The sequence below is a fragment of the Cryptomeria japonica genome, chromosome 6, assembly GCF_030272615.1.
Source record: "Cryptomeria japonica chromosome 6, Sugi_1.0, whole genome shotgun sequence".
Taxonomy (NCBI): domain Eukaryota; kingdom Viridiplantae; phylum Streptophyta; class Pinopsida; order Cupressales; family Cupressaceae; genus Cryptomeria; species Cryptomeria japonica.
Window position 1 is genome coordinate 162782160 of NC_081410.1, and position 15267 is coordinate 162797426.

The 15267-nt window shown below is 34.8% G+C and overlaps 1 protein-coding gene across 1 annotated transcript; it reads left to right on the top strand.

Moving 5' to 3' along the window:
* The first annotated feature begins 1927 nt into the window (after nucleotides 1-1927).
* Nucleotides 1928-14925, top strand: LOC131033255 (la protein 1). The gene is made up of 10 exons (XM_057964426.2): nucleotides 1928-2204; nucleotides 2344-2422; nucleotides 2495-2650; nucleotides 3232-3374; nucleotides 4473-4621; nucleotides 7326-7418; nucleotides 7505-7781; nucleotides 12900-13047; nucleotides 13175-13256; nucleotides 14396-14925. Exons 1-10 carry the CDS (start codon nucleotides 2157-2159, stop codon nucleotides 14568-14570), a joined length of 1350 nt encoding a protein of 449 aa, XP_057820409.1. The 5' UTR covers nucleotides 1928-2156; the 3' UTR covers nucleotides 14571-14925.
* The last annotated feature ends 342 nt before the right edge of the window (nucleotides 14926-15267 follow it).

A 15267-nucleotide genomic window follows, 5' to 3' on the forward strand; every position in this document is an offset into this window, starting at 1 on the left:
GCCAACTCACAAGAAACTATTCTAGGTCAACCACGAAGAAGACTTGAAGAATAAGAGCACTAATGTCAAAACAAATTGCAAGAGCTTCGTGGATGGAAATAAGCAACCTACTCTCATACATGAAGCAGGATGTTATAAATCATATGGCTACTCAAATGGATGTATTGTGACCAAGACAAAAGTAAGAAGAAGCAAATGTCATTCTGATTGAATATTGCCCATATTGTCGTTACAAGAAGGATTGAAAATGTAGAGGACATACCTGATTTCAAGACTTTGGAAGATGAAGATGGCTAGGTTTTCTACCTCACTCAATGGAAGCCATGGAACCAAAAATAAGGTATGCCTTAGGATCCTCTATCCTACAATAATTCGAATCAATGGCAAAATCAACCCTTTGTAGGTGCCAAGCCACTAGAGAAACCAATTCTCACAATTTGTAGGCACCAATCTACTGGAGGCATCAACCCCCATTACTAAGCACAAACTTAACAAGAGACACCAATCTCTCCTTTAAGAAGCACCACCTTCCAAAATAAGGTTCCACCTTTTGAATATCACTTCTTCAATGGATAATGGACATTATGATCTCCTTCATATATTCACATAGCTATGATTCTCGTCTTCTCAATATAACACACACACACACACACACACACACACACACACACATATACTTGTATGTTCGCACACACTTGCATATTCTTTCCATATATTCTCCTTATCTTTTCACATATATATATTCATTATAAATCTCCCATATATATTCTATAAATTTGTTCAAATATGATTCAACACATGTTTGCATATTCTCTATGTACACTTGATCTTTTTGAGTGTTCTTTCTATTCACTTCATTGTTTCTACTCAAATTATGTATATTCTCCTTTTTCAAGTCTGCATATTGAACGATCGTCTATATCTTCATCATGCATAAATATGCTAGTGTGTGTATTTGATATATCTTTTTCTTCACTTTTTTTTTTCATCTCCACAAATCTCACATCTTATATCTTTATGTCTCCATGAAATGATGCATCTTTTAGAAAGGTTCGTCAACTATTTGAATGGATGTGTCTTTTAGTTAACAAATATGTCTTAGCATCAATCATTGACTTTGTGATTAAACCCAATCATTGCCTTCACGAATCTTTAATTATCTTTAATAAATACTCCAAAGATAACCATTGTCTACAATGATCGCTACAATTAGATGACCATAATCATTGCCTTTCTTTTTTTCTTTTAATCATACACCTTTCACATACTAAATTGCTGCTCCTTTAATAATACATCTGATTATATGTACCTTTAACTTAGGCTCAGAACATGGCCGACTAAGATCAATTCAATTAAGATGCTTCTCATGTGGTCGATCATCATTTGCATAATCTATATCATAATCTCCACATTGCCATTATTTTTTCCAAATTCATGATAACAATCTTGTGAATGTTGTCTTCCTTGAACTATGCACTAGTCAACTATTCAGGTATTTGCACCATATGAATTATGAATTTTGGATATCATCAATTGTAGGTTATCTCGAAAGACTTCCATCGCATCCAATGAACAATGTTTTGAATATGATCAATGCATTTCTATTTTAACTTTAAGATCTGTACCATTATATCTTAAATAACACTTGTTTCTTATGCCACCAATTAAATCATTATGACATTAATCTCTTTTTGATATCAATGATAATATCTCATGAACAAAAACACATTTAATATCAATGACATTATTTCTAACGATATATATGAATAATATGTGTATTAGAACCTATGCTACAATAATAGCATAGAAATTAAATATATGAAAGCATGCATGTAGAAATAAATAAAGATTCAGAAAATAAAATGAATTAGAAACAAGATAAGTCAACAATCGAACCTATAAAGGCAGTCATTATACTTTAAATTGTTTTATTTCCCCAACCTAAAGTGGCACAAAGGGCCCGAATTCAATCCGGTTCGCATGCAAAGCATAAACCTAAAACCCACGCTGTTTTGCCTTGAAGAATCTCTCCCGGAGATATAGCCATTCTGTTTGCAATTGTGTGGAAGCTATTTGTTTTGTTGTTAAAACCCTCTACTTCACAAGCTTCAGATCATCATTCAGTTTATAGATAAGAGAAACTCTCAGTCATAACAATGGCAGCTGTTTTGGATGAGCAGACTGCAAACAAGGTCATTCGCCAGGTACCCGTTATTATCTACTCTTTTAACCTGTCAGTATGTTTTTAAACTCCTTTTTTATACGCTAGGAATGGTTAATTTGTTGGATTCACATTTTTTATACCCCTCTTTTATGGGTTTAGACTATTGGCTCTGCAAACAGGTGGAGTTTTATTTCAGTGACAGCAATCTTCCGCGGGATAAGTTCTTGAAAAAATGTATTGAAGAGAGCGAAGATGAGAGTATCCTTTTGCATTTAAGAGATTCTTTTTTATTGTTTCTAGCAGTTTTTCCTTGACTATACCTAACAACAGGGGTCAACCTCGCTTTGATTTGTTCTTTCAAGCGAATGAAGGAGCATTTGGGTTTGAAAGAAGATGTAGGGCCTGACAACGTTCCCGAGGAAAGTGTTGCTGCCGTGGCAGAAGTGCTGCGGAAATCTGCTTCTACTCTCCAACTCTCTGAAGACGGTGAGTGGTTTTCTAATCCATCTTCTTTCTACTAATTAGTTTTTGATGTTTCTAAGGAAATTTATGTTGTTCCATTAATGTGATATTTTTCTTCCTAAGTACATCGATCCAAACCAGATTTTTAGATAAGTTACTCGGATAACAATATAGTGGAAAACCGTGATAGAAAGGTGGAAGCAAATTATAGAGCTGCGGTTTTTTTTAATTCAAGTTGCCTTCATGATTTGAGCTAACCCCTTGATGAATTCAGCATTTCCTGCTCACCGTGTTTGTTTTGGTTTGTAAGCAGAAGTTTATTGTTATTGACAAATCTCGTGTAATACTATGTCACATTCTTTCATATTATCTGGGGTGAGCTTGACCTACATTTTAAAGACTTATAAATACTGGCTAATATTGTGGATACACCACAACCTTATCACATGTGCACTGGAGTTGTAGCGTGCCTTATTGTGGTAGTGGGACTTGAACCCACTTCACTAGACTCACCTAATGCCATCACATTACAACCCCTTTGATTAACCAATCAATTGAAGAAGTTGAATATTATAATGTTGTCTGATTAGTTTTGCATGGGACAGGCAAGCGGGTCGGGCGGATCAATAAATTGTTAAAACCTGAGGAAATTCTAGAACAGGTGGACACAAGGACTATTGCCGCGACTCCTTTTCCTTATGATGTAAAACTTGAAGACGTTGAACAGTTTTTTGGCCAGCATGGAAAGGTATTGTTGCCTATCTGCATTGAGAAATTATTTATTTTATTTTTTATTCGTTAAACATTGTCGAGCCTTTGCCGTGGGAGTTAAGATGGACAAGATGCGTTTACACTATCTTTCCAGGGTAAAACGGGCTTCATTATCAAATGTGCTTTCTGATAGGTTTGGTGTCTGTGTATATGAAAACTTGAATTTGAATTGGGAGAATGCATGTTTTTAAAGAATAAGACTTCTGATTGGGTTAGCAATCATTGCTTGCTACTATGCCAAATTTTATGGTTGAATGCGCTGTGCCTTGGTTCATCATGCCAATGAGTGGCCGTGTAACTACAAATTCAGCGAAGGGGAGTTGTAATGGAGTGAGTGGATAGCAAAGACCTTAACATAATTTTGATAGTCATTTACATTTCAAACATTCATTACACCCAATTGTAGACAAAATTGACAACTCTATATAGAAAACTAATAAACAAGTATAGATATGTTAAAAACATCTCTTTAAAAGGTCTTGAGAGATATCAATCTCAAGGTGCTAATCTAACCTATATCACAGATTCACTATAGGCTCCTCAGAGTTGATATCTCTTGGTGCCTTTTAGATGATTTATATAAGATATCTATGCTAGTACCAGTCAGAATGAGTTGAGCCAAATGTGTTTTGTGTGAATTAAAAATAATGCAAACTGATTGAGTATGTCGTCCATTATACACACCAATATATAAGAGAACATAGTTTCGTGTTTTTGATTTCATTAACTTTCATTCATAGCTGGAAAATGGTGAGTAAGTCATACTGATTCATGAGTTCTGTAACTTGTTAGAAGGTCTTGCAAATCTCAGATTATAAATGAGTAAAGTTGGGACTGTACATAAATCTAGAGAACTTTAGTTTGCTCAAAAAATCTTAAAAAGGTTGATTGTTTATTAGTCCACTGTGACTAGTCAGTGTAAAGTTTGGAAAAGGTTGTGGCTCTAAACAAATTAAATATGCTGCAGGAATATTTAATACTTTAGAACTTTGAGAACTCAGAGTTAGTTTGATCATTGTTTGCTGTTTTTCTTTTAACAGTTCATCGTCAACATCATGAATCTGTGCGCATGCAGGTTAATAGTGTACGATTGCCTCGTCATGTTGCAGCGAACAAAGTATTTTGTGGCTGTGCTCTTATAGAATTCTCATCTGAGGAAGAAGCTAATGCCATCTATAAACTGAAGCTGGACTATGGTGGTGCAGAATTGGAGTTTAAGTCAAAGTAAGAATGCAAAATGAGTACAGGGAGCAATTTCCATTTTTCCTTTGGCGATTCTACAGAGTTCTATATTTCTTAGAATTGTAGTGTATTATTTGAGAAATGTATTATATAGTTTTTTATTTCTATCATTTTCTAGATTACTATAATTTTTTGTCTACAAATAATGTTTTGGTATACACTTTTGAGGCTGTTGGAGATTTTTTTAACTTTTTTGAGTGCTTTTGAAAATTTGTCTTTGTGAGAACTTACTTATATGGTAAAGAATTAGAAGTAGAGTTAGAGTTAGCTGTAGAAATCATTTATACAAGGCAAATTGGAGGGATTGAACATCAACGATCTTTTGAATACAAACTCATTCTACTACAAAGATATCAGCTCTTTGATGCTTGGTTTTAAACCCATAAAATGCCTAGTCAATTTAGGTGATAAACCAGCCATGCATAGATCCAAGTACCGCTATAATAGAATATAAACTTGTTCATTAGGCAGACTGAAGGATCAGAAAGAGCAAACGTAAAACAAAAAGATCAAAACTTAAGGGAAACATAGAAACTGGACCTTCAGTCTAGTTGTCACTGCTTCTACTTGGAGAGAACTAATATCTGAGGCTATAGAGTGAGATACAATGATATGCATAATAGAAGCAGTGGATCTGAGATCGTAAAAACTGTAAGGGCATATCATATGACTATTCATAAATATTCATGCTCTTACTTGGATTATGGTTAAGATGACTAACTTTTTGCATGATGATTTTATGAAAATTAAATCATAATAAATATGTGCAGTGTTTGCTATATAATTGATCTAGGCTTCTAGCAATATCATCCCTTGATTTTCATTGCCAGGGCTATGCAGATCTTTGCCAATTATTTCTTGTAATCTTGTTAATATCTTAGGATTGGTTTCCATCATGAGCTTGGTTACCTTATTTATTGCTATTTTGCAAAATATTTAGCTTTCATTTCTTATGACAGATTAGCTTGAGACTTTTGAGTACTTAGAAACATACATGCATGCTTATTCCATAAGGTCATAAATTTTCTCTGTTATTTGGTATGCTTCTTGGGGGTCCCGGTCTTGTACATAACGGTGGAAGTATGGGTCTGCGGCAGGAGCAGCTTGGGTATGCCCAAGGTTCCACGTAGAAGGACCCACAATGAACCCAGGGTTCTTGGGTGGGGACCCTAGGCATCCAAGCCACTCTTGGGTGGACTAGAGAGGACACGAGGGCTGTCCAAACCAACAAAATAAACAAAAATCATTTTTTTAAAGCATTTTTACAAACAAAAATGTGCCAAATACTCGATTTCCCAAACCCCCATGGGAGTTGCTGCCCCTCATCCCTATTGGTTTTTCCACTCCTAGCCCTCACTAGTTATTGGGATATGTTATGACATAAGAAACTTGATAACAATGAGGGGATTTTGGGAGTGGAGACCAAAACTGACAACTTAGATGATTATCTTTATGACTATCATAATAGCATTGATCAAATGATTAAGTATCATACTATAAAAGATTCAAATGTTCATTATTGTTATAATTTATAAAGTATGATATAATGTGATCCCTCAAATTTATTTAAATATAATTCTGTATATCTTTTTCTTTGTGTTTTTGTAACACGTATAAAATGGCCCTAGCCAGCTGTACTGAACCTAACGGATTTTTTTTGGCGTACTGGCATACCAGAACCCCTTACCTGTACCCGCACCTGTACCATAACCAGCAACTTATTTAATTTTCTCATTTGGATCTCCTGTGTTTTGATGATACTCTGATTAATGTAGTTTGCCACCTTGACAGGCCAAGTATTGAAGCATTTATCAATTGTTACTAGCAATATTAGGCCTATAACAAGGGTCTCTTGTTTGGCAACATTGTTTGTATGATGGTTGAAGTTGATAGCTCAGAATAGAACGCAAAAAACGTAAATCTAGTATTAAAAGTTGTCAGGAGGGAATGCTTGCTTCCCAAAGAATTTAACTTTCTAATTTTACTGCCCACTTTTTATGCATACTATCCTAATTGTATTGCACTACTTGAAGATACCTTTCTTTTGGAAGATTATTAGCAGAATTATGCTTTTCTAATAAAAATTTCGCATGTTTTTCCCTTATATCTAAATTAAACCTGTGGTCCTGTAGGTAAATAGTTTGGAAAATGAATACTTGTTTGCTACGAAGTGTAGAAATTTTGAATACAGTAGATTACCTTCACTTTGTTGTTTACTTATACTACATTCAAGATATTTCTCTCCTAACCACATATGAATCATATCTATATACTGTCTGCAGACTTTTTGACTATTTTGAAATCACCTGTTTTTAAATTGTCATTTGGGTCTATCAGTTTATAACAATTTTAAGAAACTTGAATATGTCTATCACCTATCTTATCATTTGTAGAGAAAAGATAAGAGTAACCGAAGAAAGTTTAATCCAAATTCTTGGAAGAAGTTGAGTCAATCAGAATTTATTTTATATTTGTTAAATCACATCAAATAATGTGTTGGGAAACTACTAAAAATGTAGTAAGGCATGTGTAGGAAGGCCTAAGAAAAATTACAAATGGGATATAGAAAATAACCTATTGCTCTTTGAATTTGAATTTCTTTTCTGAGTAATATGTAACTTGGCACTGTTTAACCTCTATTATGGTTCAACTATATGTAATATCAACTTCTGAGTTTATGCTTCAGGAAGGAGTTTGATGCTGAAAGGAAGGCTTTATTAGAAGAAATCAACAATGGTGAGCCTGGGTCCATGGGGAACAACTGGCATAAAAATACTTGGTAGGTAGTTCTACAAGAAAGATTCTTTTTTGCATTTTAATATACAGCACTTGTGCTTATTTTTGATGTTTTTTTTCTGTATTTAGTGCTGAAGGTGCTTCGATGGATAACAGTTATCCAAAAGGTATGGTCATAGCATTTACTTTGAGGAAATTATCCCAGCAAAACTCTGGGGAACAGAATGATTCTGCTAGTCCTGAGGAGGCTAGAGAGGATGATAAATCTGCAGAGGCAACAAATGAAGTTAATCCTGGGGATGAAACGGATGGAAAGAAGTCTGGAGATGAAGATAATAAGGAGAATGTAGAGAAAATTACTCGTGAAGATTTGAAAAAGATAATGAATAAATATGGAAATGTGAAGGTAATAATAGAATTAATTAATGTGTCATTTTTAAAGATTGTTTAAAGTCCAATATTTATGCTCCTCTCTTTAGTTTCATCAATTTTGCTTATTTGAATGAATTTGGTTGCCTAAAATTGCTTTTTATATTCTCTTTATCTTTTTGCATTGTAAGTTACTAAATTTTGAAATTACTTCTCATAAATTTTTAGTAACTTGTGTCATTTTCAATTTTGGTGTTTTAAGTGTGTTAGCAATGCATTGTTATTAAGTTGACAGACTATCTCCAGTGTCACTGGGCACATGTGCTTTGGATCTCTATGCAGACAAAGCGTCAAATGTGTTATCAACAACCTAGTGTTGTGACTGATCAGAATGCTAATGCAAACTCTGTTCACTGCATTGATAACTGGCAAGGGTTGAGACTAATCATCAAATAAATGAAAGTTCTTTTCCTTAAATAAGCTAGATATTGCACAGCATTTCTCATTTAGATGCCTGAATTATTATTAGAAATGAAGAATATATTTTAGAGGCTATAATGAGATTCTGTTTCAGGTACTCACGAAGACCTGTGTCCAATGTCTTAAGATATTCTATAAGAAAGTATGATTTTGGGGTCTGCTTTCAGGTGCCGGTCGCTTTAGAGAAATGACACAGCTTAGTTATTTCTCATCTTATATAAAGGAAGAGTCAAATGATGTATGACAGATGATATAATAATATTTCAAACCATGAGTCATATAACTGTCGTCTGTCTGGATCTGCTGAAAAAACTCGAGCCATACACAGGACTTTAAGTTGGGTGTAACTGATTAATTTGGACTCTCTTTGCAGGATTAAAATATACATGCATGTAGTTAGTTTTTCTACCTACACTAGGCATTCTTCATCTTTGGTTTGTGAGGACATTTGGATGCTATCTAGGTTTACCCTTGGAGCCTTATCAGTTCAGGATATTCTCTGGAAGATATTTTTGAGTAAGCATTAAGTGGTAACACCATAGTTCCCTCTAATAACGACAATGGCTTTTCAACATCACAATTTAGTACTTGTTGGTCGTGTTTTTTCTCTATACTTTTTGTACTCTTCTACATTTTTTTTCTTTTCTTTCCTTCGCTCGAGGAGCTTCATTTTATTTTTGTGTGCTCCTATTAGCTATTATTCCCAGTCAAGCAAAAGATGTAGGAACTTGCTCAAAAAGCATAAATATTAAATAAATGTTTCCTTAACTTTGAATCTTGATATTGTAATGCCCTCTTCCTAATTTGACCTAGAATTTGCCCTTGAATTACAATAGCAACAAATTAGGGTTAGGGTTACATCTTACCAAGTAAATATTTCTTTAAATAATATGATCCTGGATTAGACAAGATCACATCATATTCATATACTACCAATAATATCATACAAGCATATTAGAGTTTGGAGGAAGAAACATGATGGGTCTGGCCGAAGCCATTTCTACACTAAGCCCAAGAGCGAAGTGAATGCCAGAGACCTCTTGGCCTCGGTCGGTAGTCAACAAGGACATCCACCAGTGTGGCCTACATAGTGGGTTGCTTGTATTTGCTTTACCCATCAATGTCTCATCTCCCTAAAGTCAAGTGCCATCTTGCTGAGTTGGCCGGAAGTCGTAAGTGGGTTCCTTGGCTCTTCTATGTAAGTGCCCTTTGGTCCTAGGAGCCATTATGGTCAACTCTAGGACGACCTACTTAGCCCTCTTAAATCCCCTTTGCGTACACCCCAGGCCCTTCCTACAAGATGGGATTCAGACTATCAAGCATACCTTATATTCTATAGGAATATACACTTAAGCATTATCTATTTTGTATAAGCAACAAGTGATTGTAAGAAGGATAGTGCTGAGGAAGGGAGATCTGATATAGTATCAGTCTGTTGTATAATGCCTGATCTGAAAATGAATTCACTTTGGTTTATATGTTGTTCAATCTCTGTGAGTTGATCCTGGACTGAAGTGTTGTTATGCTGAATGCTTTGATCTTTCTTGGAAAATGTATTTATTTACTGACTGCTTGGAGTTTGATTCTGTTTGAGAGATTCGATGATGATCCTCTTCCATTAGTTGCTTACTCATTTTATACCTTCATATCTCATTGAAGAGACACCTCTTTGGAAAGAGATATCCATTCAAACTGGTCATGTCTCCTCATTGCTGTCTTATTATTCAAATCAGATCTGCACTTTTGATTATTGATTACTATGCCTATTTTCTATTCCCCAAGTTGATCTCCCTGGATGTATTCCTCAAATGAAGTCTTCTCCCCTTCATATCTTCTCATGTGAGGGAGAGCCACACCTCCTCATCATATCTGCTCTTTGCAAGGGTCACAACATTTAATAATTATCACCCTTTGAAAGAGTTACAACCCTTCATCATTTCTGCCCATTCCTCTCTACTTCCATTAATCCTTCATTGTTTCACATGCTCCCTTCTTTTGTTTCCCTCTCCCAGCCTCCTTTCAAATGAGGTTCGCTTCTCCCTTTTATATCCCATGTTTGAGGGAGTCACAACTTTTCATTTTATGCCTTTTTACCATTATCATTTATCTTTAAATCCTATTTAAAGAGGGGACATTACAGATATAGAATCAAAGTAATAGAAATTTGCTTGAAAGGATATAATTTCTCGAGGATCCTGTGTAGAATCTAGATGAATAATACTGAAGGAATATATAAGGGTGTTACAATATACATGTGGTGTGTAATTGAATTAGTGTACTACAAAATAATGGAGGCCATTAAAATTTAACCCACTTATGATAAAACTATGTCAATATCAAGCTACCAAGGATGCCAAAAACATTTACAACATGATAGACAGTAACACTTTGGTGCTTCCATGAAACAATGAAGAATGAAAGGAGGAATGATGTCAAACTAGATGCTGTCTTGCAGCAATAATGCTTTTTTAAGAGCGCTGAACCTATGGGCTGAATCTGTTAATATCAGGTCAACATATTGACCATGTCATCAACAATCATTTTTTCACTTAAACTCTTATTTTCAGCCTATGAGCTTTGGAGTGGATTTGTTCCATGTATCTGACAATTTTTTTTTTGGTTGGGTTTGTCCATACAAAAATCATATATACATATTTGCATTTAAAAGTAGGAATCAACTTGAAAATACCACACAACATCATTTGATAAACAAAACAATTATAAATATTAAAATTAAAAATGACGCTCCAATGTCAATTAGTAGAACTTTAATTTCATTATAATATTCATTGTTCAAACTTAAATATTTATTGTTCAACTTCAAACTTAAATATTCAAATATTAATGTCAACAATAAGGTTTCAGTGTCATATGAGTCTTCAAAAACATCATCATCATTGACATTAGATGATGTGGGTAGATTTGACGAACCACACATAGTGCTGCTGCCACTCACATTCAAAGTGTGCTTGCTATGTAGCTCCTCAATTGTAGCATGTTAGGAAGTGGAAGCATCCATGCCAATATGCTCTAGCAGCATATTCCATAACCTCGCGTTTCTTTCCTTATAGTCAATTTGTTTGCCTGAAAGGAGGTGCAAGTTGGAATGTGCATCCACTAAGTCCTTTTCCTTTTTAAGTACAATTGGTTGCGTTTTATTGATGGAGGACATTTCCATTTACTTCTGGTAGCTGGGTGAGTTGCCACCCTTACCCTTAATGCGAGTTGGTGGAGAAGATGGAGGAGAAGTGCGGCAAACATTACTTGTTTGAAATTCTCTGGCTTCGATCGACCTTTGCAACCCATAAAACAACTGCTACCTTTGTGTGATAAGGCATTAATATTCTCGAACCCCTGACAAAGGCAAAGCAAAAGTGTCAGAGGATTTGGTCATTGCTTTCCAATCAGACCATTGGGCAAGGAAGAAACGTGAATACCTTCGATGCCTCAACAAAACACAAATATTGAACATTATGCCATTCGGCTACCTTTGAAATGCATACCTTTTAGACTTGGGATGTGGGCATGTCCACCTAACATTTTGACAAAGCACCTGTTGATGGTGTTTTTACGCACTATGCAACACAGATTAAAATACTAAGTAATCTGCCCTCTCTTGAACAAAGACTCCCAAATGCTAAGCTGTGTGATCAAGTGGGACGACTCCAAGGTTCTCAAATGTCAGGTCTTGACGTGCTCTTGGATAGACTTAGTTGTATATGATGTGATATTGCTGGGATCACAAGGTGGCCTTACGTTGAATGCTTGAATGCTCGAATGATGCTGGAACGTATGATTTCACTTGATTTAAAAAAAAGGAAAATAGGATAGGGTTGAGGAAGCTAATCTAATCCTATGAATGCAAGAGCGATGGACAATCTCTGATGAGAATATATACATTAATATATGATAATATATAAGTGTTCTTTGATATTTCAGTATGTCCTCTGGTTTACTGCTACTTTCATTTACACTAGTAAAACATTGAACTGAAACTAGGTTTAACAGTATTGAATTAATCTACCTCAGCATACACATATTCTTATTATTTATACTATTGAGTTGTATTTTATTTTAAATATTTGAAGGCCAAGTATGCTTTGATATTTCAAAATGTCCTTTGGCTTGGTGCTACTTTCATCTACGCTTATAGAACATTGGACTGAAACTAGCTTATCTACCTCATCGTACTTATATTTCTATGCTATTGAGTTGTTTAATCTGTTAAACATTTGAAGGCTAATTGTTGTCACGTTTGAATGGATGACTGTAACCATATATGTCAGACGAATATTGCCACTTACTGTCTTTTCATCACTGAGCTGCCTATTTGGTGATTTGTTTTTGTTTTATACTTGGTACTGGATTTGTCTAACACATTCCCTTTATCTGATATGAACTATTTTGCCTTTTAAGTCCATAAAGTTATAAACCATTTATTCGTTTATTATTTTTCTTTTATATGAATCTTGATATCAATTTCATTGCATGCTTTATATATAAGAATCTATTTGTGAATAACATGTTTTCAATTTATTTGAAGGATTCATTATATACTTCAACTGTGCAGAGAACTATAAATAATGTGTCTCCTATGGAGTTTTAACCTTTTATCTTGGTTCTATGCAAATGTTTATTCGAATCATTCAAATATTTACAATCATTTTCTGTGCAGTATGTTGATTATTCTATGGGAGAAGATTCTGGATATATCCGTTTCGAACAGCCTGAAGCAGCTCAGAAAGCACGAGCAGCAGCTGTACTTTCTGAAGAAGGTGGCTTGATTGTAAAGAATTTTGTCGCTGCATTAGAACCAGTTGATGGTATGCATACTCTTATTCTAGAGATACGTGGCATGTTGGTTCATGATGCTTTAAAATAAGTTCTCTAGATTAGCACATCGTAAATAACTATTAAGGTTGTGTTCTTACATTTTTCCTAATTTTCCAGGGGATGCTGAAAGGGACTATTGGGCAAAACTTCGTGGCTTACAAGGAAGGCGGCGAGAAAATAGTGTCTATAATAGGGGAAGGTACCTTTCACAAATTGCATTACTTATGGTAGAAAGTATCGAGGGATTGCCTTTTGTGTTGCATTTTCCCTTGATTATTTGCTAAAGCAAAATGACCTTTACAGTAAACTGCTTTTAACAAAGATTTGAGATTATGTACCAGCACGTTTTTTGTACATAATCTGTTTGAAGCTTAGGAACTCAAATTGAGACACAAGGAACATACTGTATAGCCTCCAACTTCTAACGTATGCATTCTTTGGGTGTGGATCAATCACAGAATTATATTATGCCCTGCAATCATGAGCTCTAATGCAGTGTAGCATTAATTAGGGCTTCACTGGGAAGGTGTGATATTCATGACGCTTTGCATTCTGTGTCTGGTTCACAATAACTGTGAGACCTGCAACTTGCATTGTTATTGTTTTTGATAGAGTTTGAGGCAGGCTGTTTGCAGGGTAACTATAAAAACATGGACCTGGGATTGGTTGTTGATGCGTATATTGTTTTCTTGAATTAATTAGTTTTGAAAATACACCCAAGGCAAACATAACGATGTATGCTGAAGGTTATGTCTGGTTCATGCCATTTAAGGTGGACTTATTCAGATTTTGGCCAACAGTCTGTTTAGTTGTAACTTTAAGTGTAATCTAAGGTAAACCCTAAAAGAATTATGGGATTGGCTTCTGAACCTGGACTACTGCATGGAATTTTTTTTTTTTTTGGGTGATGGAGCAAGTGCATAATACTTCCCTAATCCAAAACTAGGGGTATGCAATCAAGTCCACTGGTATGTTTGCTAAATGGTCCAGTATAGAAAGAGACATGGGTCATAATAACTCCTTCAGGCAGCATGTTCCCATCGAGGTATTGTCTGCATTCTGTACAGTGCCCTTAGAAGGGATTGCATTGTTTTTGCAGTAAAAGTGTCAGTGATTTCTAAATTTTCTTTATGTATTCGATGATAAATTTCCTTATATCCATTATCGTTATGTCAATGACTTGTAGTGAATATTTTTTTGTGTGACAATTAATTATGATATATACTGCATACTTACGTAAAAGTTTGGTTTTATCCGTTTGTACTAAAATTGTGCTATATCAGTGTTTTTGGGTTTAACAATGCTTCTCTCATTTGGACCATGCACCATTTATTTCAGAGGTGGACGTGGCAGAGGAGGAAGACAATCATTTAATAATCGTAACTCATATAACAAGGATAACAAACACAAGCGAAGTGGAGAGAATACTGAATCTGGAAAAGATGAACGACCAAATAAAATCCAGAAGGTGGAAGACAAGGCCGAAGCTTCCAAAGAAGTTGAGTGTAATTGAACATGCAAGAGAACTAAGCAGATTATGCTATTTGAGCACTTTGTTCGTTTCTGTATTTCAAGTGAACCAATTTTGATTCTCCTGTATTTCTTTCTTTCTTCTTCTCCCATAAGAAGGGATGACATTAATAATTTTTTTGGAGTAAGGGAGAAATATATGGTAGCTTTATTGTCAAGGATTCATAGTGTGAATGCCCCTGGGATGTTATGAAAAACCTCTGCCACAAAATTAAGTTATATTCCACAGCGGTCTTAATTTGCCAGTGTAAAATGGCATGTAAATCTTAAGCATAGCTTATAGTTTTGTATAGTTTAGATACACATTTGGAGGCTATAAATCTAGTTTCTTTATATTATGATAGTCGTGCTAACATAAAATTTGGAACAATTATGGGTTTTTTATTTATGTCGTGATATTTATGATTCTTTCACTTGACAATATTTGTAACGGTCATGGGATTTTAATTATTGACAAAATTTGGAACAATTATGGTTTATTTTTGTCATAATATCAGTTATTTTTTTCACTTGCAAACATTTGAAATGGTTATGGGTTTTTTATTTACATCTTGAAATTTTTGTTGATCTTTTCTTGATAAGTAGGATATATTTTTCACAGCAAGTCAAATTATGATATTGCTCTCAGGATTCAATTGTATAGTTTTCGAGTCAAACTCATTGACTCATTGACTCATGTT

Coding starts and splice junctions, on each gene's coding strand:
- LOC131033255 (XM_057964426.2), top strand. CDS start 2,157: ATGGCAGCTGTTTTGGATGAGCAGACTGCAAACAAGGTCATTCGCCAG. Junction 2,423..2,494: donor TGAAGAGAGCGAAGATGAGA/GTATCCTTTTGC, acceptor ACCTAACAACAG/GGGTCAACCTCGCTTTGATT. Junction 2,651..3,231: donor TCTCCAACTCTCTGAAGACG/GTGAGTGGTTTT, acceptor TGCATGGGACAG/GCAAGCGGGTCGGGCGGATC.